Source organism: Betta splendens, chromosome 10, assembly GCF_900634795.4.
Source record: "Betta splendens chromosome 10, fBetSpl5.4, whole genome shotgun sequence".
Classification (NCBI taxonomy): Eukaryota; Metazoa; Chordata; class Actinopteri; order Anabantiformes; family Osphronemidae; genus Betta; species Betta splendens.
This window is the reverse complement of record NC_040890.2, coordinates 12,431,884-12,459,686: the sequence shown is the minus strand read 5'-3', so window position 1 is coordinate 12,459,686 and position 27,803 is coordinate 12,431,884. Positions and strand designations below refer to the sequence as shown.

The 27,803-nt window shown below is 46.9% G+C and overlaps 1 protein-coding gene across 1 annotated transcript; it reads left to right on the top strand.

The window, feature by feature from the left end:
- The first annotated feature begins 127 nt into the window (after positions 1 to 127).
- ccdc88b (coiled-coil domain containing 88B) lies at positions 128 to 27,688 on the top strand. The gene is made up of 28 exons (XM_029165214.3): positions 128 to 344; positions 1,442 to 1,590; positions 2,609 to 2,717; positions 6,288 to 6,357; positions 6,546 to 6,604; positions 7,665 to 7,748; positions 8,608 to 8,748; positions 9,641 to 9,786; positions 10,138 to 10,219; positions 10,784 to 10,942; positions 11,546 to 11,692; positions 11,932 to 12,112; positions 12,326 to 12,441; positions 12,795 to 12,863; positions 13,098 to 13,775; positions 13,900 to 14,079; positions 15,420 to 15,760; positions 15,939 to 16,098; positions 16,307 to 16,687; positions 18,192 to 18,353; positions 18,426 to 18,703; positions 18,884 to 19,027; positions 19,917 to 20,103; positions 21,492 to 21,637; positions 23,398 to 23,505; positions 25,181 to 25,332; positions 27,008 to 27,349; positions 27,529 to 27,688. Exons 1-28 carry the CDS (start codon positions 285 to 287, stop codon positions 27,576 to 27,578), a joined length of 4,881 nt encoding a protein of 1,626 aa, XP_029021047.1. The 5' UTR covers positions 128 to 284; the 3' UTR covers positions 27,579 to 27,688.
- Positions 27,689 to 27,803: the final 115 nt, after the last annotated feature.

The window sequence follows — 27,803 nt, the reverse complement described above, 5'->3', positions numbered from 1 at the left end:
GAGGGTGTGTAAAGATGTCGGCCGAAAAAAAAACGCAACATGTGCCTTTTGAAAATTCCGGTGTGGTTTTGCAATGAAACTGACACACAGTCAGAGAGAGGAAGAGACGGCGAGGTGGAGGCAGGGAGGGAGGAGGGGAGGAGGGGAGAAGGGCCGCTGAAATGTCAAACTACTTCACTTGACGCAAGATGGATCCTCTCTCTTTGATTCATTACACAAATGCCGCCGATAATACTTTTAATTAGCTGTCATCTGTAGTGTTTCACGGCTCTCCCAACACAACAATGGACTCTAGCATCATGGAGATAATAGAGGAATTCATGGAGAGCGCGCTGGTGCAGTGGGTACGTCATTTATCATTTATCACTTACAGTTGGAGGAAAGGTCATCATTTGTGGAGGAGCAGAATTAAACCGAACTGTGTGGAACCGGGTGGAAGCAGAACCTACACTGTGTCTAGTGACAACATACTTATGATTTGGGTTTTACTGCAGTTATTCAGCTCTCGTCTCTCAGTATTTATATAAGTAGGCGCTATATGAACAGCGAAACAGCCGGTAAACTGCCACGGCTCCATTGTGAAGAGAAAAACAACACTACTTCTGCTTTTGGCAGCTTCCCTTGCCTCTTAATGGCCAGCACACTCTCTCTTAGCCATGACACTTCCGTGTCCTTGGACAGTTACAGATTTGAAATATTACACCCTTATTGACTGAGTGTTCATGAAAGCGTGGTCTTACTTAAACCAGCTGCAGGTCTGATGTTTTTGTATGAGGCCTTTTCATGTGGAAACCAACTGGCCCAGGAGGATTTCTGCCTTCTGGTCAGGGGATTTATAATATAATGTGATATGATTGCCTGGGGTCTTCCCTTCACTGCCCTCGTCTAAAGAGGAGGTCAGAGGTCAGGCTCAGCAGGAGGCCGGTTTGTGTTTGCTCCAGGCAGCTTGAGCAGAGTGGTCAATTACAGGCACCAGATCCATCACAACGCTCTGCTGAGCGTTAAAAGACGTGCGCAGCACGGCCGGCCTGTGGCACGAGGGCTTGTTCTGCTCTGCCTCACGCCATCAGCTCAACCACCACACGCTTGTTACTATGTTTATGGACAGACCAGTTTGAAAGGAAGAAGGTGCGGGTGGAAATAAACCTTATTATATTGGAGTTTGCATTGGCACAGACAGAGGCCTTGGCTGAGGTCCTGCTTGGCTGCCTGTCACTGTGAAGTGCTTCCCAGTGTGTGAGCACCATATCCCACCTGTCCAGACAGGTGCACCGACTCAAGTGGCTTCCTGTGTGAAAATGTTCGCACCTCTCCACCTCCCTCTTTGTCTCTCTATTTCTCTGTGGCTATTTTCTGCTCCTGTCGCCCTCGTCTTCGTCCACCTCCCGGAGCAGGCGCTCCAGGCGCACGGTGCAACATAATCCCTGCCTGTTTCTCACAGGTTCAGCTGTTTGAGAAGATGGTGGAGAGCGACGACGGCGTCCCCATCTGCAGCCAGTACATGGAAGTGAATTCAATTTCCCAGAGTACCCGGAGCCGCTACCTGACGCTGACCAATGGGATTTACCTCAATGAGGTCATGAGAGTCATGTAAGATGCATTTAGATTTCTTTCCCCGCATTGAATTGCAACAAACATGACCAACGGAAAAGTCAAGATTAAAAACACATTTTAAAACACATGGCTGCATGTTCCATTAAATGTTAGAGCAGTATTTAAATTTGAAATTAGCCATACAAATGAGAGTGCTCTTATTCTGTGCCATTACAAAACTAAAAGATTAACCAGCGTAACCTTGTAGTTACATGCAAAAATGGTCCTTGGATTTTATTAATGTTGAATTAAAATATGGAAATTGGCTTTTTAAATATTCCCCAAGGAAATAATTTGTAAATGAATTATAAAAAACAAAGACTAATACAAATATGACCTGGTCTTGAAAGAATTGCTTTGATCCTCTTAGGACAACGTGTCTGTTAAGTTGCTCATGGTCATATTCCTGCAAAACAAATCACATCTTCCTGTGTTTCTTTAGATCATGCTAAGTTGCCCAATTAATAAAACACCATCACTGCTACCTGTGAGGCTGCACCTAAGTGCCAGTGTCACGGCTGTGGAGTGGTTCTCTTCATGCGTGAAATGTGATGTAACATTCATCACACGCCCCTTTGTAACCTCACTTTGTTCTGCAGCCGGTGTGAAAGGACGGTGTAAATGCTACGACCTATTCATATTTGCCACAAATTTCCGGTGACTCGTGAAATGGGGTTCTGAATGCGCCACACAGCGAGGCGTCTCCGCTGAATTCCTTATCTCCGCGTTCGGATTCCGACAGAATAAAACCTTTGCGCTCCCTCTTGCTCTGGCAAGACAAGATCTCGGTGTTTGTGGAACAGCTGATTAATTTGGCCCGACCTAAGCCATGTAATTTCAACAAATGATTGCATGTGGATTCTCGCTGCCTGCCTCTGAGGCTCATTAAAATTTAATTCACTCGCCTTCTTAAATGTACGATTGCATAAGAATTTATCATCCGGAGAGATGTGGTGCCGGGCTGTTTGATCAAGCTCCAGTATAAACATCGCTGTCTTGTCTGTGTTCGTGCCAGAGACCCAAACCCCAAGGTGGAGCAGCTGTACAACAGCGAGAAGGATGACCACATGCTGAGAGTCCAGAACTTTTCCATTTTGAATCGGCACCTCAGAGCCTTCTACCAGGTAGGAGGGGGGGGGGGGGGGGGTCAAAGGGGGGAGGAGGGGGATGTAGATCCGATCAGGTTGGCACATGCCAGAGGTTGAACATCTCAACTATCAAATGGATGAAACTGAAACTGTAATTTGTGAGCACAACAGTTTTTCTATTAACCTTTATCTCCGTTTGGGCTCCACCAAAGCTCATCGTCAGAGATTATTCTTCAGATGATCTTTCTCAACCAGCTAACCAAATATACAGCGGAAAAACTGTTCAGTCAGTTCACACAGACATTCATCAACAGTTTGTAAACTGACCTCAAAGCTGCTTCTGAGTAAATTATCCTAATGCTCAATCACTGGAACTGTGACCCAAATTCTTTGTTGTTTGTTCACTGGTTTGATAACACACTCGTGTGTGTGTTTTGCCCCAAGTAACCAGAAAGTAGGTGAAATATTGTCCTTTACAAAGATGTTTGCTTGGAGTTATTTTTATGTCAGTATTATCCAGTGTCCCCTCTGCAAAGCCTAATTGGAAATTTTGATGCCTTGTCAACCTTGGGCAACAAGCAGCGAGGCAAGTTGTAACACACAGAGCTGTTACAGTTGTTTCACACTGAAGCCTGTGACACAGTCTGCGCAGGCATTTGGAAATGTTGCTGCTCAGGTTCAGGCTCCAGCGCCTTCAACAGCCCTGCTCCCTTTCTGTAGCATTTCTTTTGTGGATGGACAGAATTGACTCATTATAAATAGAAAAAAAAGTTCAATCTCCTTCTAAAACAAAAGTCAGGGCCACACCGATCAGGGCTGGGGAGGCAGTTGTGTAGCTGTGAGGTAGTGAAACAGGATGAGATGAAGCTCAACACACAAATGTATTCTGCCTAAAGGATGCTGTGGAATGTTTGAAAAACACGCAGAGGATGATGGTACATTTGTTTGATGGAGTAGATGAAACAGTAAATTTCCATCCTCGGCTTATTATCAGGCAGACAACAGCGAGACAAAGTGGAGGAGTGAGAAGCTGCTGTTGTGGTTTGAGGTTGAAGGAGGGAAAGACAATGGAAATCTATCAAGCGGCTCGGTGCGAGGCGTTTCCTAATGCTGTTCGTCCCTCTGGCATTTGAGGAAGTGACACAGCTCTTCCCCCGGAGGATGATTCAAAGGCTTCGTTCTCAGCCTCAGAGTGGAGTCAGGTGGACGCAGCACGCTCCGCTCGCCTTGTCACACAACACAGCGACACGAGTCAACCTGCTTTCACTTCCTGATTCTCAGCGAATCGGCCAGTGTCCCGTGAAAAACTGGGAGCCGGTCTGGTGACGATCAGGAAGCTCGTTACATCCCGTGTTACACTGGGACGTCAGCAGGTGAGCTCAGAGCCGGCTCCGTCACACAGGACGCCTGATTCAGCGCTGGTCGGGGTCTGACTGGGTTTGCTGCTGCTCTGCAGTGTGTGTTTGTGTACACTTGCATGTAACAACAATTGTTCATTCTGGTGAGATGAACTTTTTGCCGACTGTGACCACTCACACAAAGTGTGGACTTACAGTCATGTGAAGCACATTAAGGCTGCTGTTTTCGTTTTGTTCCATCAACTATTCTGTTCTGTTCTTGTGTATCTTTTTTTTTCTCTTTTCTCTTTTATTTCATTCCATTTTGATTTGGTTCTATTCTGCTGTCTGTCATACTCCATCTCCCTTATTGTTATTCTCTATTTTGTTTACTGTAAAATCATTTTCCATTGTTTACTAGTTTTGACTGTTAATCAGTTCTCTTCTATTTTGTTTGTCATTTTTTATTATGTTTATGTGATTCTCTTTTATTCTGTATTTTATTATATGCTCCTCTCTACTCATGTATTTTATCAGGCTAATTCCATCATTTGTTTATTCAGTCATAATATTGTTTGTTTTATTTAGTTCTGTTTGTTCCAGGCTGATCTCTTCTCTTATTTTCCAACTGTTCAGTATTCTATTGTTAGTTCTTTTCTATTCCTTTTTATGTTTTGTTGAAAAGCCTTTAATGCCCCAGAATCTCCAGCCTCCTGTTAATGGGATTTTAAATGTTAATTTCTCTCGCCTACTAATTTAGTGACCCTTCTGCATTTAAAGATCCCTCGCTTCAGTAAACCGTGACATTTTTAGGGCCGATAAATGATGTTCGAATTAACATAAAAACTACAGTTGAAATCTGCTTCGCACATGTGCTTAAGGCAGAACGAGAACGAGGCGTCCAACAGAAGCGCAGACCATCAAACCTGGAAACCGGCTCCGAGCCCGACAACATAAAGCGGAATTATTGATAGAAAGATGGAAATTGGAAAAGATAATGTTGCAGATGGATTCACCAGGGCTGCCAGAAACTTCATGAAATATTTGTGAAGCCTGTAGACAACAGCAGAGGCTGCTCCCTGAGGGAAGCTGGCTACTATAATGTTTCATTATTAAAAGCCATACATACAAAGGAAACGTAAATAAATGTGTGGAGAACTGAATCATATATTAGTCATATGCTTAATCTTCATTCACGCAGGCACGCTGTCATATATTGATGCATAAATCGGAGCAGATATTTCCCAGTATGCATTGGATCTTGGCTGTTTAGTGACATTAACATGCCAGCGACAAGCAGCTCTGTGTAATTTCCCGTCTGGCTGGAGTCTGTTTGGCATCGTGAACCACCGAGCTGCGCGGTGACCAGTGCGGGGCTGCGACGGGCAGCGGCCTCCGGGCCCCGAAGGAGCCCCGGGGCCCGAGGCGTCGCGCACCTCTTCGCCAAACCCGGGCGCGGTGCAGACGGGGAGGGGAGCTCCGCTCCCCGGCCTGGTTCTGAGTGACTCTGCCACTCTGCTCGCGTGCTGGGATGCGAACAGGCTTTCGGAGCAGTTGGGATAGAAACCGGCCAGTGTCGGCGTGTGGCTCCGTGACAGCGAGACTTCCATTTAACAGGGAAGTTGTTCTAAGTTTCAAACTAAGTGGGCGCCTGCGCTGCTAAATGCAACTAATTTCACGGCTGAAGGGCGGAAGCGCGGGTCCACGTGGCGCCGCCAGCTCATAAAGCAAGCAGGTGTGTGGTTTAGAGTCGGGTCTGTCTATAGATATCCCTCATGGTGAGTGACGCAATGTTTTCCTATTAAGTGGTGACAGAGCTATTCTGCAGCTCTTGTGCACAATATGATGCTACACAACGCTGCAGAACCACAACAGATAGAAGCTGTATCACTGAACCACAGGCCTTAACTAGACCTCAGTCACTGAGTGGATACGTGAGGGTCTGTTGACTGCTTGATGACTGTTGTTGAGCTCTGGGTGTGTAACTTTTTATCCAGGATAAGACACTTCCACGGATTCTTTTAGAGCTGTAATCGGTTCATCTGACATTTTTATGATGCGGCTTCCTTTAGAGAATATGGAATACTTTTACCCTAATCTCATCTAACCCGTCTGACCTGGAGAAACAAAAGGAAAGTTATCAGATATCAGCTCTTTGTTTATACCACAAACTGCTGCAGACCTGCAGAAAGTTTGTATTGTTGCTTCGCTTTTTCAGGGTCACCACAATTTTTTTGTTTAACTCTTCACATGTATTTTTTTTCTCCAGGAAGACCTACAGCAGTTGATACTGATGCCGCTCCCTAGCGTCGCCATTCTGGGGCAGGACCCCTTAACAGGTACGAGATAACAACATGATCCTATCAGCGCCACGTCTCTCAGCAGCAAGAAAGTAATTATACTTTATATACGAGTCCATATCTCTGCAATCTGTGGAACGCATTAAGGTGATAATGATAGGGAGGGTGCTGCTGGGGGGGTGATGATGATAATCGTGATAGTGACAGTTATTTCTTCGTGTCCTCAGAGGCAGCTGTGGAGGAGCTCAGGCGACTGCTGCTGCTGTTGCTGGGATGTGCAGTGCAGGTGATCACACGTGACCATCACATGTAACAGTCGCATGTTTTACTGAAGCCGTGAAGCGAGACTTAATGTTAAGGAAGAAACAGTAAAAGTAGAGCCTGGGACATAAAGATACAACATCTGGGATAATAAATAAAAGTGGTACAATAAATTATATATGTTTATGAATCATGGAAAATGTTTTCTAGTTAGTTAGACGGCTCCTGATTAGATTAAATGTGACGCACACTAAGTCAAGGAGCTGTCTTTTAGAGTCGTAGGTACAGTACGAAGTGAGCTCTAAGCAACACACAAACACAAAAAGTCCTTCATAGACTCACACAGCAGGTAAATAGAGTAGAAAAGCCCAGAAGACAACAGCAGTAATGAAAATATTAAAGATGTGTCATGATGATGGGATTTTCCTTCCAGCCACATTCATCATCTGCTGGTGAAAGTCCACAAATAAAACGTAAACACAGAATATGTGCTGTGTTTATAATGTAGAATGAAAAATGGGCCTTAATTTTTGGACCACAGATCAGTTTAGATCAGTTAAAAGTAGGATCCAGGACACAGAGGGAGAATTATAACTTTAAATAATGCTGTGGACAACCAGTACTTTATTCTCTAGGCTCAGATTTGCACTTATCCAATGCTTCAGTTATTGCTCAGCTCATTCTAGGATCTCTTCTGATGTTTGTATTAGTTTTATTTATATTAGACGTCCCAGACAGACCTGGGAGAGGTAGAGCAGCTAATCAAATGCAGTGTCAACGATTTGATCCCCAGATGAGGAGCAACCCAACAAACCTGACATGGAAGTCGCTCCAGTTTAAAGCATTTGACTAAATGGAGTTCTACACATATTCATTCACAATACAATTAGAGATGTAAATAACTATTTAAAAGGAGCTACTCCTGTTCTTTTCTTTGAATCAAACCAGCTTCTCACACACACGCACGCACGCACGCACGCACGCACGCACGCACGCACGCACGCACGCACGCACACACACACACACACACACACACACACACACACACACACACCTGAATCTTTTTCATGCTCGTGTGTCTGCAGTGTGAGAGGAAGCAGACGTTCATTCAGCAGATCCAGTCTCTGGACATCGAGACCCAGGCAGCCATTGCCAGCTGCATTCAGCAGGTATGTTGAAGTGCAGAATTAATCAAATTAAGGACCTCCCAGATATAAAAAGCATTCGCAGAGCGACCATTTGCATGAGGACTCATAGTCCAGGGTAGACTATTCTGAGAGGGTCTCTGCTCCTAAATGTGATTTAGCAAAGAATTTCTTACTGTCTGCCCTGTAGGCAGAGAGAGGGAACTATTATACCTTCTCCTAGTGCTTCAAGTAAGTGTGAAAATGAGCTACTTGTCATTCTACTGGCAGCCTTTTAAAGACCTCTGGGTGCCCCTTGCTGCCACCGTAGGATGGATTTTCACCCCTGGTGCCCACCTCTCCACCTCCACCTCTGCCACATCATCCTCTCCCCTTCATCTCTTTTCTGTCATACTTCATTGTCCTCTCCAATAAGGCATAAATGCCAAATTGTACTCTTTTAAAAATACCCCCCATGAATAATTGCCAGCATTACGAAAACAGCATGTTGCATACCAGCGTGTCTAAATTACAGTAACAGCGTGTTGCCAACAGCCTTTTTGTGCCAGGTTCCTCAGCCTCATGAATCAGAGAGGTGAGAGGTGCTGTTCCTGCATGTGGATGGATGCGCCTCCTGCTTGCTGCTCATATGCCTTCCACCTAGGGACATTTCAAAACTGTCTGCACCGCCATTAGTTTCCGAGCGTTAGTCAGGCTGTTTTTGGACAAACTTACCAGACAGAAATAGTTGCTCTCCGTTGTGCACACGCGCATCTCTGCTTGATATTCACACAGCCTTCCCGCTGTCTGGATCGCTCATCTCCAGATCTGTCATTTTCTGTCAGGGTTTCCCAGGCGCATATTGATCGTATCACAGACACCTGAAACGCTGTCCTTGCTGCAGGTGACTCAGGACCCTCGCACGGTGCTGCCGCTTCAGTGGGAAGAGCTGGTGGAGACGGAGGGGGCGGACTTCCAGCTGGTCTTCAGCTCCATGGCCAAGCAGATCCAAAGTCTGCTGGCACAGAGGGACACTCACCTGGAGGTACAGCATGCACACACAATGAAGGATTAGTGTGATGCTACTCTGACGTCTGTACATTAAATATGAAGCTGCAACAAATATGTAACCAGACACACATGTAGAGCCTCACACAAAGCAACTGACAAGCAACACATTAAGAGTCCCCAGAACCTCTAAAGGGCTCACAGGCAAACTCAGCTTTGATGAAGATATAAAATGTAATGAACCTGAAGTCAGCGTCTGCGTATTTGATCAACATGCTCACATCTCATGTTTTCTTCCGCTCCCGTTGATTCTGCCTTCTGCTAAAAGAAGCTATTATTAAAATGGTATCTCAGCTGGTTGGGTTATTAAACAGATTGGAATGTAATAAACATGATTACACTGCGGAATTTAAGGTTAACAAGTGTCAATTATTAATGAAAAACAGATAACAATGAATGAAATGCTTGTGGGTACAGGTCCACTTAGGCCCGTTACCAGCTTTCACAAACGAAAACATCAATATTAAAATAATTAATTCAGGTTTCTACAATGAATAACTTAAACCTTACTCCACAGAATTAATAGTGGAATAACATGAACTATTTTTCATCAAATAATTCCAGTGAACTCAGTTAAATCGTATTGATTCAAGGACTCAACTTGTTGTGTTTTATGTGTGATCACATAAAAAGAGAGCGAGACAAAATGCGCAAAAAGCCTTTTGACATTTATTTGTACCAAACTATGACGAGCACCTGCAGTAAGTGTAGGTTTAACGTTTCAAGCATCTCACGCTGTATTTGTTAATGCGTGTCCACTGTGGTCTTAGCCCCTGTAATTTATCTTGCCCGACTCCAGTTAACTTTCAAACCTTTGTCTTTGTCCGTCCTCTTTGTCCCTCGTACCTCCGTCTCCCTCTCCCACCCAGAGGATAGCGGAGCTGTGCTGCGAGCGGGAGGCGCACGCTGACTCAACCTCGGCACCCCTGGGTGGTCTCGGCGAGGAGCCACCCCAAAGTCTGGCGCTCCAGCTGGCGGACAGCAAGGCCAAGCTGCGTCGCCTCAAACAGCAACTGTGAGTGTGTGAGTGTGTGTGTGTGTGTGTGTGTGTGTCAGGAAAGCTCAGGAGTACCTTCAGAAGAGTTTTGAGAAAGGTCAACGTGAAAAAGGTGCAAATGATTTTGTCACAGTTTACATTACACAAAGCAGTTTGTTGTTATCAGCCATGATACAGAGCAAATCAGGTGCTCAGTGCTGGAATCCACAGTGTAGTCACCGCAGACTAGATCCTAAAGGTCACTGCCGCTCAATTACACTTTCTGCATGTACTTAGTATTTCAAGCAAACATCATTTGCTCACATCGTATGTCTTTATCAGGCAAAATATCACAGACAAGGTTCACAGGTTACTGGTTTTGTTTTTCAGGGAAGACAAAGGTGATCAGATACTGGATTACAAACAGGAGATACAAACTATGGAGGAGCAGCTGAAGAAACTTCACAAAGAGGTGCAGCCGCCGGCCCCCGGCCTGACACATGAAGCTGTAGCCACTGAGCCACAGCTAGAATTCCCTGTGTATTACGTCTAACAACACACAGGTGGCATCCGGTTAATTCCACTTAGATGTTGTGTTCAGCAGTAATCATGCTACAGCCACTGCAGCCAAGTTCTGTTCAAAGCCAGACTTTTTCTTTCCCAGCTGAATTTAAACCATGATAAGATAAGAAATAACTTGTTTTAGTAGATTTACTCCCGGGTTCTGGATGCTACAGGTGTTTGAGGACATTGACGGCGCTTTAAGAACATCACTTACTTTTTCTATTTTTTGTGACAGTTTTAATCACCGAAGGTCTCACACGCGCACGCTGGTTCCTTCCTGCATCAGACACTGTCAACATTTGCTGTACGTCACATCCCGATGCGTTCGCAGCCTTTCTTGACCCCTGTTTTTGTGTGTGTGCGTGTGTGTGCCTGCGTGTGTGTGTGTGCGTGCGTGTGTGTGTGTGTATGTGTGTGTGTGTGTGTGTGTGTGTGTGTGCGTGCGTGCATGTGTGTGTGCGTGTGTGTGCAGCTCCGCTCGCTGCAGAGCGAGGTCAGGGGCATGCGTGCCCTGCGCGACGAGCTGGACTGCGCCCGTGAGCGAGCGACACGCGCCGAGCAGCTCCAGGCTGAGCTCCAGAGCTGCAAACACAGACTGCGCAGCCTGGACCTCACGCGCACTCAGCTGAAGGTACGCGCGCCACTACACACACATCAAAATGAGTAACACGGAGCACGGCTACACTTACATGAATATATGCCCCGCCTTTATTCATACAAACACCGTTTATTAAGCAGAGGATCCTCTTCGTTTTTTTAAATCTTTCACTGAGCGTCTATTATTTTTTAAAAAGAAGCACCACTTAATCTCAAAAGCTGTCTGATGCTCGTGGGTGTTTCAATCAGGAGTGCACAACTCTGAAGCTCAGAGACAGAGAATGAGATTATATTGAGTGATGTCATCAGGATTTAAAGCCCAGAGCGGCTCCATTGACAAAGAGCAGGAGAGCGGCTTCAGTTATTGGAGCCTTTACACCCAAATGAGATTTATTCAGTGGCAGTATAACTGTTCTGAGGCAGAAAAAGCGTTGATCCCATCACGGCTCCTTTTGCAGACAAATGTCAGAGAAAGATCGATAAACTTTGAGATGCGCCGACGAAACAAATAAACAGTGTCAGTCCCAGCAAATATTTGTTCTTAATTTCCACCGGCGTGTGATCGACTCGTTGGCAGCTCATCACTTATACAGCGTGCGTGTGTTTGCTCACTTTTGGTGCGCGGCGCCCCCTACAGGAGCAGCAGCAGCTGTGCGCGGCGCTGCAGGAGACCAAGGCTCTGCTGGAGGAACAGCTGGCGGACGCACGGACGCGCTGCTCCACGCTAAGGGAGCTGGAGAGGGACAACCTTCTGCTGCGTCACAAAGTCATGGACGTGGAAGCAGTGAGTTGTTGTTCTCCCACTCCTGTATGAATGGGAAAAAATGTTGGTATTTAACATTGCACTTTTCTCTATATGTGTTGCTGGTGCTTGTTTTGGTGGTAAACTCATGTCTACGGTTATAATTTATGGGAAATTACCAGCCTCGCCTAAAGTTTGTGTGTGTGTGTCACCGGTGGCTTTAAATAAAGAATATGTTTTTCCTGTAATCGACGTGAGCGTTTGCGTGTCTCTGTGCGTAGGAGCGAGACACTGAGAGGCAGCGAGTTGACGAGCTGCTGGAGATGAACATGAGCCTTCAGGCAGACCTGAGGCACAGCAGCGGCAGCGGCAGCGGCAGCGCTCCGGTGCCAGCAGCTGCGGGCCACCTCCGCTTCCTCCAATCAGAACTGGACTCTGACGAGGAGCCGAACCAACCGATTGGTCAGAGCCCCTGCCTTTTTTTAAGCACCTTGTCATTTAAGACATTTTAATTAACTGATAAGAAAAAAAAATCTGGTGCCGCACCGGCCTGCAAGTTATCAGTCAACAATAACTGAGTGAATCTCTCCTTAATTTCTCTTTCTGTCCGCCCCCCCCTCTTGTTTCTCATATTTCTTCTGTTTTATTTTTTATTTCTTGCGGCCTCCGTCTCAGACGAGAAGCCTCTGAGCGTGGAGGTGGGCGAGGCGTCAACGCTGAGGCTGCTGGGAGCAGAGCAGGAGAACGCTGAGCTCAGGAGACGACTGGAGGAGCTGCAGGCCCAAAAGGAGGTCAGGGTGCAAGGCACTTTATGACCCACACACACACATCTATAGTAGTGTAATGAGATAATTAATCTATAGCCTCTACACAGAAGGAGGTTGGAAGTCAAAGTGGGTCATAAACATAAGTCAGCTGTTAGAAGCACTGGATGGATGAGTGAGAGATGAAGGATGCAGGGGGAGATGACAGAGCTTTAAAAGCACAGATCCAACTCCACACTATACCTTTATGTATTTATTATTGATATGATCATGATATGGCTGAAGGTGTCATTACACTCAAGAGCCAATATATGAACAGACTGGACTCTGGCATCTCAGAGTCGGGATCAGTGTGAACCATCCGTCTCCTCTCGCTGCAGGCTGACTCTCCAGATGCTAAGGAAGAGCTGACTTGCCTGGAGACAGAGCATCAGAACACACTGAGGGAGGTGAGCACAGAGATAAAGAATTCGATCACTACACCAACTAAATTCAACGCACGTGGCCGAACCTCAGCACACGTTGAGGACGAACAAACGGTGGTTCCAGTCCGTTTTCACGCGGCACATTCACGCTCATTCCTGTTCAAGTCCAAAAAGAAAAGAGACAACAGATGCCGCAAAAATGTAGCAGACTAAAAGCTTGGAAGGAGATCAACAATTCTCGCCCATTGTACTTTTCAGTTTCAAAACCTGAAGAATGAAAATTCCACTTTGAAGCAGCACCTGGAGCAGCTTGTGACCAAGCTGCAGTGTTTAGAAGACAAGAGGAAAGACGAGCCAGCGAGGACTCCACACAGAGAGGAGGAGAAGGAGGAGAGAGGAGTGCAGGGCTCTGAATCACGCAGGGGGGAAGGCGAAGGCAGGGTGAGGATGATGGAGGAGAGGAGAGTGGAAATAATCAGGACCCAGAGGGAAGCTGGAGTCGGTGAAGAGGTTCTCCACGTTCAAGGGGAAAAGGGTGAAGTGTGCGATGAGATGATGGAGCCCAAAAGGAGAGGGGAGGCAGAGGGAGGGCAGCAACACAGAGAGAAGCAGGAGAAAGAGCCGACTGCAGCACCAACGAGCCCCGAGACCCCGAAGCACCTGAAGAGTCCAGACGATAACACGGTGACCACAGCTGCACACCCGGACGTGCACCCCCCATCGGATCTCAATGCGGAGATCCTGACGAAGCACCTCCAGGAGGCTCAGGACGAGGCCGACCGGCAGGAGGCCGTGATCCAGGACCTGCGCTCCAGGCTGGCGGAGCAGAGCAGGAAGAGCTGGGAGGCGGAGCAGACGCTGGTGGTCCTGGAGGCGGAGATGCAGCGTCTGAGGAAAGCCAGCGAGAGTCTGGGGGAGGCCCGCAGGCAGATAGAGGTATGGACGGAGGGAGGTGGGAGATGCCACAAGGCAGTTTATGCTAATTAGTGAATATTGTCAGCGGATCGATGCACACATAGCTGCTGAGTCCTGCAGCTGAGTTGATTTTCCACGCATTCAGGTGCTGCAGTCCGAGGGTCTGGTGATGGAGGAGGAGCTGTGCCGCCTTCGGAGCCAGGCGGAGCTCCACAGGATGCAGACCACGGTCATCGCCGCCCTGGAGGGAGAGCGGGCCACGCTGGAGAGAGACAGGGACGCGCTACGAGGCACCGTGGACGCCCAGCGCACCGTCCAGCGCAAGGTTGTGTGTGCATGTGCATGCGTGCGTGCATGTGTGTGCGTGCGCCGCACACACATGCACGCACGCGACTCAGTGACAGCTGTGACACCAGCGCTTTCACGGGCGCAGCGGATGTCACTTCGCTTCAGGGAACATAAACAAGGGGTAGATCAAAAATAAATGTAGGAATCAAATGAAAGCCAACAGAGGTTTTTGATGTAGCACAAATCCTCAGTGAATTAAATCATCTCATTTTAATGGCCAATCTCATTATTCTGTAATCCCCTTAAATAATTACTTGTTTACATTAAATTCACTGCATTAGTTTGGAGTTTCGTTTGCCAAATAGATTTCTTTCACCATCTCTTGTGTTCATCTGAAAACTAATTATGTGATGGCATGGAGAACTCAGCAGGAGGTGGATTTGACAGCGTGAAGTAAAAATGGATAATTCAAACTCTCTGCGGGTAAAACACAGTTCTATGAATCCGGCGTTGAGCAAGCGAGGCAATTATTAAACCGACACTGAGGTGAGATCCCAGGTTACGGTCACGGTTTGTCCCCAGATGAAGGCTCAGGGATGAACTCAAGCAGAAATCAGCCCCTTCAGCCTCCGCAGGATGTAAAATGTTTATACTGTGTAATGTGCTGTTTTCGATACATCAGAGAAACTGCAAGCGAAGGAAAGGATCGCTGCTAAATCAGCAGTAAAGAAGAACTATAAAAGGGATTCATGAATCCCTCCCATTTGGAGAAAGATGTACATAAAGCGTCTGATGTAATAGTGTAGTGTTCCCACCCTCCTTTTATGTAGCTTCTCTGTGAGCCTCACAGTTACCAACCAAACACTACTCGATTTTTAATCATAAGAAAATACGATGTTCTTATTTACAAACGTGTTCCAGATGTGCCCAGTGTCCAGCTGTGAAGACACCAACTACAGTGCAGTTTAATCTATGAGAAGTGGGTTCTACTGCACGGAACATTAAAGTACACACAACAACTGTGAAGTCTTTCTTTAATTATACATTATACGACAACCTTTCATTCTCTGAACGCTGCTCCAGAGGAGATGTCGGCCTATCAGTTCAGTTTGTGGATAAAAGATCAACTGAAATGAAATCTGTTCATTTGGATGCAAGTTTATTTCTTTAAAGTCTAAGGCTGAGTTGGAACAACAACGAGTGCTAAATCAAACACGACGTTTGCTTGTCGTTTTTTGACGCCAGGTGTGATTCAAAGGCGAAAGCTCACCTGCATCCTCTCTTTTCACTTAGTTAGTGAGAGAGGTGAATGAAGTTATGTGTAGCCCACTCTAATGATCTAACAGCATCTTTCATCCATCTTGTCCTGTTCGCCAGGCTGAGCAGCTGGAGCTCAACACGCAGACCCTCAGGGCGGAGCTGGAGCGTCAGGGTCGGAGTCTGGAGACGTCCCGTCGCCGGGAGGAGGAGCTGGAGGCGGAGCTCCGCGAGGCCGCCCGGGAGGCCGGGGTTCTGGCCCGGGCGCGCGACCAGGCGCTGCTGGAGGTCTCGCGGCTTGAGCAGGAGAAGGAGGCGTGCCAGTCGGAGCTGGACGGACAGAGAAAGGAGGGCAGGCAGAGGGAACGAGCGGCGGCGCGGCTGAGGCAGCAGCTGGAGAGCACGACCCTGGCCCTGGAGCACAGCAACCAGAGAGCCCGGGCCCTGGACGCTGAACACAGGTGCGTACACACACTTAACCCTGATCACGAGCACAAGTACGTAATTAACTTTACAAGGCATTGGAGAGAGCTGCTCATCGGCGCCGTGCATTTATCTGTAATGTCACGTCTGTCTGCGCTTGGACTCATGCTGCTGCTGCTGCTGCTGGTGTGTGTGTGCGTGTGCGTGTGTGTGCAGGCGCGTGTGCCAGCAGCTGTCTGAGTCCAAGGAGCTGTGCGCGCGGCTGCAGGACCGGGAGGAGGAGCTCGGCACTCGATTGAGCAGCGCCGACGAGGGCAAGCAGCAGCTGCAGGAGCGCTGCGCGGACGCCCGGGCCCAGATTAGCTCGCTGTCCCAGGTGTGTGAGCGCTAGAGTAGTCACCGGTGCTGCAGAGACGGGAAACGCTCCCAATCTGAGCCTCTCATCACAAACAGACTTCACACAGTAGGTGTGAGAAAGCTAATTATGGCATTTTGTAAATAAGTACAATAGGTGAATATCATACTCATACACAATATCATCACAGTACAAATGTATAAACACAGACTCCTCTCTGTCTTATCAGGACTTATCGGATGAGAGGGGACGTTGCCAGGAACTGTCCTCTGAGGTCCAGCGTCTCAACCACAAACTGCTAAAAGCTGAGGCCGATCTGAAAGCGGCCACCGAGTCCCTGAACCAGTCCCAGGACAGAATGGAGTCGCTCTCCCAGCGCCTGGCGACGAGCGAGTCCCGGCTGGAACAGAGGAGAGGCAGCAGCGACGTGGACCATACGTCCAGTGCACATCCGGACCCCACGGACAAAGCACAGGTCAGCGAGTCACTCACCCAGGCGGCGTCTGACCCGGATCGGCCCCGTGAAGGCTGCGGCCTCACGACCCACGACGGCGCCGCCGGAGAGGCCGAGCGACGGCTGAGCGAGAGGCTGTTGGAGCTGGAGAAGGAGGTGCGTATCCATGTCTGCATGTGTTTCAGCTCAATGCGTGCGGGTGCGTCTCCCGCACGAGAGCTGCACCAGCTATATTACTAAAATTCTTGCTTTAGGGATATTTGATGACTATCAACTTAGTGTAGGCCACCACTTCCCCAGGAGCAGCACTTTCTTTCCAGAACTACTGCTTTATCTCTGCTCATCAGTTTTTATAATGTCACCTCGGCTACTGTTAATCTTCCTTATCTCCTCTGCTGCTCTCGTGCTCCGGCTCTTACTCTTTCTTCTTCTCTGGAACTCACACACACACGCACACATTAAGCTGTAAAGGGCGGCTCCACCAAGGTCAGCAGTGTCAGTCATTGCATTTTTAGAGAAGGAAACATCTTCACATTTTTTGCAGTTTAATTCCTGGTCTTAGTCAGTGCCTCACTAACATCCTTGCTTTCTATTAAATACCGAATGCAATCATATACTCCATCATGTCATGTGGTGTCTTCTGATTGACTGAACACACCTGACTGAGGTCATTCCATTGATCGGAGTGAGACATGTCGATTCCTTGCGAGTCTGTCTGGAACGCCAGCATGGGGGAGTTGCTCCTTCACTCCTGACATTGAAACTGGTGTTCTGCATTAGACTTGTGCTGCTAACTACTAATCTTCTGTCTCATCTGATCAAAGAGTATTACATGAAACAGCCCGAGGAAGAACACACTGATGAGTTTCAGAAGAAAGTTGGTCTGGCCGCTTTGAGTCTGTTTTCAAAGCTGGAGTTGGTGACTGATGGATGGTCTTAAGGTCCATGGAGCTGTTCTAAGAGGTTTACCTCCAGGCTTTTTCTGTTGGACCACATCTATTTCTCTATCCCTGTTGCTGAGAAGCACCACTATAACATGATGCTGCCAGAGCTAGGCTTCACCGCAGGGGGTGTATGTGCCAGATTAGCTATTACTGTTATATATCTCAGTGTTTACATTCTATACTAGAGTTGAATGTGATATATTAAGAGGTGTTTTACCTTTTATCCCAAAGAAAGAGTGATATATATATAAATGTATACGTACCTCTGATTTTATCTGGGAATAACACTACACTGAAAATCTAAAAGAGTGGATGAAAATGTAGAAATCCCTCGAGTCAGAACGTGATTCTGTTACGTGCTGGGAGAAAATGTGAGAGAATCTGAAATGAAAAAAAAAAAGAGTTGAAGGAGACCAACACTCAGCCACAGGCTCTCTAGACAATGCACACATGATATGTGTGGTCCCTAAGACAGTACTTGCAAAAATGTTGGAATAAATTCAGACTGTGACTGTAGAGCTGAGCCATGGTGGGCTGCTCACCGCGTCTTATACTGTACCTTCATCTTTTTCCAGCTCATCTCTGTATGAGTAGGATTTTGTGGAACTATAAATGATAGAGTTGCAGCTTTGGATCAAGCTCAGCTAATGTGCATATAACCTATGGCTGTGGATCCCCTGTCCATGTGAGACTAAGAAGTCCCTCCTTCCCCCTAGAAAACCTTGGCCGTTGCAGGACAAGAGGCCCTGCGCTCACGCTTGTCCCAGACCCAGGAGGCCTGCGAGCACCTGAAGGAGCAGCTGGAGGCCCTGCGCCGCCACTCCCTCAGCCTGCAGGACTCCTGCACGCGGCTGCAGACCCTCAACACTCAGCTGCAGGTCAGCGGACAGCGGGCTCAGGCGCGATTATCATAGCGGCTAGGGCTTACTATTCTCCAATCACACGCGCAGGTGGAGCAGGCGTCCACCAGCTCCCAGCATGCCGTGCTGCTGACGCGCTGCAGCGACAGCGAGGCCAGGTGCGCCGCCCTAGAGGCCGAGTCCAAGGTGTGGGCGCGGGAGCGGGAGGAGTCTCTGGCCAGGATGGAGGCCCTGCGGAGGGACCACGAGAGGATGACGGCGCTGCAGCAGCGGCAGGAGGTGGAGCTGGAGGAGCTGTTGGACAAACACTCTCAACTACGGAGCAACAATCGCAGCCTGGAGGCTCAGCACAGGGAGCTGGAGGCCAGGTAGCTTTAACAGCTTTGACGTCTGCGAGGAGTCTTAGGTTTTTCCTAAGAAGTGATACAGCGCAAAAACACACGGAGCCAACTTTCATCGCTCGAAGACACGCGTTCTCTCTTTTAGTCACACATTTAAGGCACTGTTTTTTTTCTTGAGGTGAATTTGAATATGTTTACTATCTCAAGATACAAGGAGCTCCTGGACGGTAAAAGCCAGCTGGAGGAGAGAGAGCGGGAGATGAAGGCGGAGAGGGAGGAGATGGAGGCCGAGGCCCAGAGAAGGCAGGAAACCGAGCGAGAGCTGGAGCGGCTGAAAGAAGAGAGCGAGCGGTAACGGATCCACTCGGCTTCTATAGCATCGCATTGATGAGCTCTGGTTATGCTTTCGCTCGCCTCCTCCCGCTGCACTAATGTTCATTTGAATACACGGAGCAGCGGCGGTAATGCGTCTGTGTGAAGCACAGGGCACAGCACAGGAACCAGTTTGAATGCAAATGTGCCGCAGGAATGCACAGAACAGGTTTTACATTTTTTAAATACACGTTTTGTTTGTGATTAAAGGCTTTTGGGCTTCAGGGATCAGACTCAAAACAGAAGAGAGGAGAAAGAAAAGCAAGCAAAGTTTCATGATATAATGAAACTGGATGGTGTTACATTTAAATTATGATGATAATGATTATTATTATTATTATTATTATTTATTGTTATTATTGTTATTGTTATTATTATTATTTGTAGTAGTAGTAGTAGTAGTATATAGATTATTCAATAATGAAAATTCATACTGCAGGCCTTAGGGGAACTATATGGACATCTTCTACTGAACCAGATCTGTTGACTGGTCCTGTTTGTATCAAAATCAAAATATACTTTGAATCCACATTGGGAAGATAAAATGTTGGATAGTTATTACTGAATATTACCTAATGTCCCCCTCAGTGATCATTAAGAGTTTCATTTTATATTATTACCGTTCTCATTACAAAATGAAACAAAGATGATTGCTCACCTCTTGTTTTGTAAGCAATAGTTTCGTGAGTGATGCTTCATAATGTGAGCTTCAGCCACTCTTGGTTATTGTTCGGGTGGTGGAATAACACAGTAATGAGTTTGAGTTAGAGTTTAGTCGGGGAGAACTTGCCAAACAATGATGCACAGCCCTTTACGGAGCTTTAACGGTGACGGTAGTGATTAAAGCGGCGCTGTGCTGGCGTTGCAGGCTGCAGGCCCAGCACAAGGAGGGGTTGGTGTCGCAGGCGGAGCTGCTGGCTCAGGGCTCGCTGCTGAGGGGGGAGCTCAGCGCCTCCCAGCTGGAGCGGACCCGACTGGAGGGGGAGCTCAGCGCCCTGAGGGAAACCAACCAGAGCCTGGACCTGAGCAATGCCCGCCTCACCAGCCAGCACCAGGTACACACACACACACACACACACACACACACACACACACACACACACACACACACACACACACACACACACACACACACACACACACACACACACGTATGTGCTTTGTATTCAGGCTGCAGGTTCATCATTTGCATGCAAAAAAGGGATTCAGTGCTTCACAGCGACGACACTCTGATACATTACCCTCTTCAAATAAGAAAACAAATTTATTTAAAGCATTGCTGGACAATTAGGCAAGATTTATTAGGACTTGATTGCAGCTTTTGGAAAGTGCTTTACATAGCTGTTGCATATCGCCCGTGAGTGTGGCACTTGTAATACTTGCTATAAAGCAAATCACAGCTTCATAGACTGTATTAAAAACATTTATTGCCATAAATTGAATAGCAAGCACAGAAAATAAATCTCAGTAAAGTCTCCAGTTGTTTGAAGGAGCCTGAGGGAAGTCGGTTTCCTCTGACTTCCTACAGAGGACATCAGGAAGTCTGCGGGCAGATGTTTCGTTCTGTTGCCTCATCCAGATGCTCACGAAACTTCTCTTGGATCACTTGGTTCTGTAGACGCACAGACACAAACTTGTTGCAGGATTTGAAACATTTGCAAACCAAATTGCCGAATCATTTCCAATTGCTCGCACGATTATGAGTTATGTGACGCCGAGCTCTGGCCTCCGTCAACATGGGCAGTAATTGTGGGTTTTGAGCAGATTAAACAAAGATTATTCATCTTTTCTTATGAGAGCACTCAGTCAGACTCTGCTTCTCCCAGCGTTTGGTCCTTGTCTAAGCTAACTGGACCCGTGGTGCCTTTGAGCAAGCCTCTGCTCCAGTGGAGCTGCTCAGTGGTCAGATGGTGGTTGTACTGGGCACCCTGAGTCGTGGGTGAGGCGACCCCACCCACTCGCTGGCTGTTGGGGGCTATGTTGTTACTATTAATACTCAGTGATGAACCCATTTCATAGCTGTTCTGCTGTTGGAGCTGGTGATGGAGATGCTGGCTGCGGTTGTGAACTTAGCTCATGTTGCTCTGACCTCTCGCTTTTCACTGCTTTTTTCAATCTGCAGTCTACAGTTCCGTGACCACTGCCCTCACATTCAGACACCAGCTGCTGTACTTCTCTCAGCACCTTTTGATGTCTTTACACACAGGTCTAGATTTGTGCGACGTTCCTCAGAGCTGACCACTGTGTGCATGAATCAATACCGCCATCGCTGCAGATCTTTTTCAGCTGCTTTTCTCGTCTGAACCGACACGGTGTCGAGAGAGTGACCTCATAGGCCTGGTCTTAGAGAATCACTAGACTGTGACACGTGCAAGCAAAGACTACACATAAAGCTTTTGTTTTGACCGACATGATTGATTATGATCCTACTGTATGTGTGCAGCTTTTGAGCCAGTTGAAGGGAAACATGGAGGAGGAGAACCGTCACTTGGCCGAGCAGAATCAGAGCCTGCTGAAGGAGAACCGGGCCCTGCTGGAGCAGAGCCTGGAGCGCCGTGACCTGCACTACTCACAGCAGAGGGAGTACCAGTCAGTACACACACACACACACACACACACACACACACACACACACACACACACACACACACACACACACACACACACACACACACACACACACACACACACACACACAAACACGGGTTTATAACAAAAAACCTGAACACCACTGATGTGTGTGTTTAATGTTCGTCGTCGGTCCAAGTTCTATGTTCATTAAAGCTCTTATGTAAAGGGCTGAGCCTGTGAGACAACAATTTCACAGTCCAACAGTGCTCAGCAGTCGCCCTTTTAATGACTAATAGACTGGGAGCGGATTAATTCAGAACCAATAGTGGGCATGCAGAATGGGCGCCAAGCTTTCGTATTTCAAGTAGTTTCAAGCTTTTATTTCTCAGTACATTTTTTCCAGTTTCAATGTCACCGGTAACATTTCAGATGTGACGCCAGCGTCCTGCTGTGTCACCTCAGTGGCTTCTAACACCTGTAACACTGGTGGGTCATTGTTAAACAGCCAGCCACTGTTCAGGACCATAATAACGTGTTAAATTTTACTCTGTATTAGCATAGTCAACATTAGTCAAAGTAATATTCTAAGTACATGAAATCTCTATACGTACAGGTTCAGTATAGAACCTAAAAGTGTTATGGACTTGGTGATAAAGTGATTGATTCTTTTGTTTTTGGAGGAAAAACAACACTGACACACTGATCGCTTCCCTGTAGTTGGAGAATTAAAGTTAGAGCATGTATTGGACTTCCATTCATCAGCCTGAATGCTAATCTTGTTAGATGTGTTGTGTAAGTAAGAAACAGCATATGCAAGTGAGCTGGAGTTTTTGAGCGCGCATAATTGTTCCCTCAGGTCGCAGGTCTGCACATACCAACGATAGACACTGCTGGAATTTAATTAGACATTCAGAGTCAGAAACACAGCAGAGCCATAAAACCACTTATGAGAATAAAAAAGGTCCGGTGCTCATTCTACAAGCTTTAGTTGAACCTTCACCAGATGCCTCCATCACTTCGTTCCCAATTGAATTATGTGATGAGGTATTTTTATCCCAGGGTCTAAATTTCAGAATGTTCAACGTGACCTGCAAAGTTTGGTTTCGATGCAAACATGACCAATGGCAGTATTGCAACAGATTTTTCGAAATAAGTAATTGATTAAAAACAAAATTTAGATTCTAAATTTATTTCCATATCCACACTGAAGGCGACATCTTTTCACCAGTAGCTTTAGAGTATTGACAGTTGGGACCAAAGTGTTGAAGGGACCAAACAACAAGCATCACCATCATCTGCTGGTGCTGCTAAAAATGTACCAAGACTTTGATACTTGGCTAAATGTCTCATTTTCCGTCTCGGACCCGCTAACGTCCCTGATCCTCTCCGCCTACGGCCGCGTGCCGGAAAGCGGCAGTCATCTCACGCTGTCAGCGGCTTTGTGTCCACTATTTCTATTCTCCGCTGCCTCTCATTCAGCTGGGGTCCGCTGAGCGTGAAGGCTATTTCTCAACAATTGCCTGCTTCATGTTTGTCCGCAGCGCAGCTCGAACCCCGCGACCCCGCGCGCACCGGCAGCAAATGAGCATTAACGTCCACACAGAGCCTGTTGTCTGATCTGCAGTTCAGACGGCGCAGCCGACTCCATTTTTGAATTTATGGGAACGGGTCGAATCACAGAGCTGCACGCAGAATAATCTAGTCCTGCTGGTTATGAATGCATGAAATGAATCAAACAGACCTTCTTGCTCATTTTTTTATGTCTGATGTCTTTTCAGGGAGAAGCTCAGCGAGCTTCGTCGGGAGAAGCAGAAGCTGGTGGAAAAGATTATGGATCAGTACAGAGTCCTGGAGCCCAGCATGCAGCCCACAGTCATCAAGGCCAAGTACTCAATATATATTATATGTACACAACATACACCAATGGCCAAATTATTACTCGATTCAGTGCAATACACTAGCAGCACTTTTTATTACGCTGAGGCCGTAAAAAGTGCTGTAGATTTAACGCAGCTATAATATTTTTATAATACAGATCTATCAAATGACAATGTGGAACTAGACGTACTGTACTGCGTAGCTTTCGTGCGCCACTCAAGGTGGTGACATTTGTGCCAGATGTGATTTCCTGCAGCTGTTACTGAGACATAGTGTTAAAAACGGGGGAAAACAGTGACTTTAACCCTGAGCGCAACACATTCATCCTTGAGTCCCCGTAGACGTTGGTGCTGAGGGAACATCAGTGTACGGTCTTTAGCCTAAGGCGGACGGGAGATCACCTTTAGCTTTGACGCTGAACGTCTCATCAGCTCATACTGAGTGAACTCAAGTCTGAGAACGCCTGAAATGTCGCTTTAGCAGCAGAAGCGAGAGAAGGAACCAGCCAAAAGCATAGCGCCTTCATGTCCCCAGTGCAGATGCGTAACAACGCGAAGGTGCGACAAGGTCACACATACAGTCGCGATGAACCTAATGAGACTTATCACCTGAGTTTTATTTAGAAGCAACAGACTGTTTAATCAATACTCTCCATTATTATTGCATAGACTCCCGCGTTAGAAATTTCAGCTAGACAGAATTTTTTTCTATCATAAACAGGATTTCGTGCATAGACATGGAGAAAATCAGTTGTTGTGATACGATTTCCAAATTGCTGCCACTTTACATTTTAGCCATTCATCTCCAAAGCACTTACAAACTGAGATAACTGCACTTCAAAAACATGTAGGGAATATCAGTCCTCTGGCCTTGAGTCTATTTCATTCTCCTTCTCCCGCTATATTATCTTTTGTTGTGCTGATCTATCAGCTCTGAGAGGCGGCACTTTACCAAATCCTTTGACCGAGAAATGAGTGACCAGCTGAACGCAACGCGACCTGAGCCCTTAAACGCTTCTACTATTTGAAGAGAGCGAGTGTCAGACACAGAGTGAGTGAGTGGTGGTGGAGTGATGATGGAGTGAGTTGTTCTAGCATTAAGGCTCATCTGTGATGAGTAGCTGACTGAACCATGAAGACGATACGTCATGAGACAACAGGCGTCTTGTTACATTTGACATCAACACAGTGTAACAATATTTCACATTTCCATGAGACGAATGGTTACAAAAACCAGCAGCTGAGCAGCTTTTTTTTATATCCGCTTTGACTGATTAGTTTTGTTGTGCACTAATTTTTTGGATGTCATAAAAGTCCATTTAGTCCCCTGTGCTGCAAATATAAACCGGTATGTTATGACATTTTAATTATAACATTTTTGAATTGATTTTCATGGCATCTGGCACCTTAAGACATTTTTTGTCTCACTTTGTAAGGAAACAAACAGTGTGTGACACACAGTGCATTTCTATGAACAGCCAGTGACACTTGGCATCTCTCTAGTGTTTTCTGGAAATTCAGGGTGTGAGTGTCCACACACGCGCACACACACACACACACACACACACACACACACACACACACACACACACACACACACACACACACACACACACACACACACACACACACACACTCTGCAGGCTCATCCCTCTTTGTAAACGCTCGTTGTGTGTCCTCATAGGAAATCTAACTGGATTGCAGACAGGATGAAGAAGCTAATCAAACCCCGGGGAGGAGGGAGAGAGGGACGCGCCCTCTTCACCGCCGCAGGCAGCGTGGAAAACCTGGCCGACAGCACTGAATTTACATCAGACACACACGCACCTCAGCCTGGTGAGACCACACGCACACTAACACCAGACGACTGGTTTTCACAAAGATATGCTCACACGCTCACCCCATCAAGCAAGGCTACAGGCATGCATACAAATCATCTCATGACTACCAAGTGTGGTCGGCATTGATACCACTCTGTGCTCCTTAGATCTCTCCCTATAGAGTGCCAAGACTTAGCGAGGCCGGCTTTCTCTGCTAATCACATGTTGAAAGGAAAAGATTCACAAGGCTTCATTCTCTTTTTATGCACCTTGACTCTGGAATGCATTCACTGGCTCCGAGAAGCAGAAACTCTCTGCAGACATTTTCAAAAGCCAAGATTTAAGCCCCCACCTGCATTCACCAGTTCTCCTCTCTTACTGACACGCTGTTATTGTCGCCATTTAATTTCATTTTTGCACACACAGTGTTTTCTATTATCTGGCCTAAATCCCCGCTTTCTTAACCTGAGTGTCAAACTGGGAGGCTCTTTGTGCTCCTGCTGGTTCTGTATTGAGCGTGAATTCCAGAGAGACTCCATTCTTACTCATCTACACACCAAGTGTAAGCAAAGAAATGCATATACTGTATTCATTATAAAGATGGAGCATAAACACTAGATGTAAAGAACAACAATTAAGTGCCTTTCTTGGAGGTTGACCTGAAAGGGACAGTGGCACCTGATGCCGTTTCTGGTACCGAGGGTGAGAAGTGTGTGTACTGTAAACCTGGACCACGGCTCTGAGGAAGAAGGAGAGTTTATGATTCTTTAGGAAAGTGTTGGAAAAGCTTTCAATCTGATGTGTGCAGCTGCCGGAAGAGTGGTGTGAGGCGTCTTTTTAGGCTGATCAAACTGGAAACGATTAAGGTACAGAGAGGTTTGAGTGTGCGTGATGGTAGAGCTGTCAGCGGCGCGTTACAGTCGTCAAGACGACAGGTCACGAGTGCCTGCACGAGCTAAAACACTTAGCAATGACGGCGAAGGGGGCAGAGCTGCAGTTCATTTGTTTGTCAACCAGGACCCTCGGACTCCCGGACCGGTCGGACAGACGACAGCAGAGATGTCAGAGAGTCAGACGCGATGAGACGAGAAAATTGATTGGAGAAAACATTTTTCCATTTCTATCTCTGGTCATCATCGCGCATGCAGCGCTGATGAGGTTAGGTTTGAGCCTGAACCTGAACCTTGGCTGAATGAGCTGCTGTCATGTGTTATATCGTGTTCCTGTGGGTAATCATTGCGCATGGATTTGGTGTCAGATCCCTAATTCTTAGCCACCATCTGGAGCTCACCCCCTGACAGCTCACTCACCTCAGCATCCTCCCTCATCGCATCAGCGTCCTCCAATAGCAGGGCCTAAATGTCTCACTAATTGGTGAGTTTTTTAAAATTTCAGCTTGTGAAATTAGAAGCAGCGGTTCTGTAGGTGGACGAAGTCTCTCTCTCTTCTCCCTCCTGAAAATGTTGATTCTTACAGTTTTTACAGGTTGCTCTGACAGATGCATCGTTCATAAGTTCAGAGTTCTGATCAGCTAATAAACTTCAGTAAAGGTGTTAAATGTTGTTTTTCTGTAACAGTTTATTTGTATTTTACCAGCTGGCACTGGACACCAATTACCATAATGAAAATTGAAATGGATCCGAATGATCATAAAACTGTCTGAACCCTGAATGTATTTCATGGTGTTTCAGACCCACGCAGTGCTCCAGTGTCTCCCTCCCCCTTGAGAAAAGCTCCGTCCCAGACTGAGCCAGACATCTCTGCTCCCGGGACTCCAGCCCCGCGCTTTGGCTCCGGGGGCCGTCGCAAACTAGGATCCCGTCACGGCTGGGGCATTGGCCTCAGCAGAGGAGGCTCGGGGGTTTCCCAGTCCTTCAGTCCCGGCGACCACAAGACACCTCCCCGCCCGCGGCTCCAGTCCAGGACCACCTCCACGGTCCTGTGGGAGGGAGAGAGGGATGAAAAGAACACGCCTCAGGCAGCGGACTCAGCACTGACGAATCAGGAGAGCTTTGAGGGGGATGAAGGCAAAGGTGAGCAAGAGAAAGTGGAAGGCCATTAGGGCTGTTAAGATGTGTGTGCACTTTAGAAATACCTCTAATAAAAACAGACAGTAAAGTAGAATTAGGCCCTGAGACAATAACTGAAAGTACTAATGTCCTGCTACTAAAACATGCATGTGCCTATTAGTGTTATCCTCTCTACCCTCCAGACAGTCAACAGTCAAGTCACGACGACGCACCGGCCTGTGAAGGAACTTAAACGCGATCATGTGTTCTGTTTTAATGCAGCTTTTCGTTTGTCTGTCTCTTTTAATATCACATCCTTGTAGTATTTTTTGATACATGAATAAACAAATCTTTTATCACTGATTTCCAGTGTAGTTGTGAAATAATTCACGTCGTCTCCTGCGTGGGCTCTAAAACATTTAGTAGTTATCGAGTCGAAAGCATGACTGGGTTCAGAACTGTTCTGTTAATTACTTTA

Coding starts and splice junctions, on each gene's coding strand:
- ccdc88b (XM_029165214.3), top strand. CDS start 285: ATGGACTCTAGCATCATGGAGATAATAGAGGAATTCATGGAGAGCGCG. Junction 6,605..7,664: donor TGCTGGGATGTGCAGTGCAG/GTGATCACACGT, acceptor GTGTGTCTGCAG/TGTGAGAGGAAGCAGACGTT. Junction 10,220..10,783: donor TGAAGAAACTTCACAAAGAG/GTGCAGCCGCCG, acceptor GTGTGTGTGCAG/CTCCGCTCGCTGCAGAGCGA.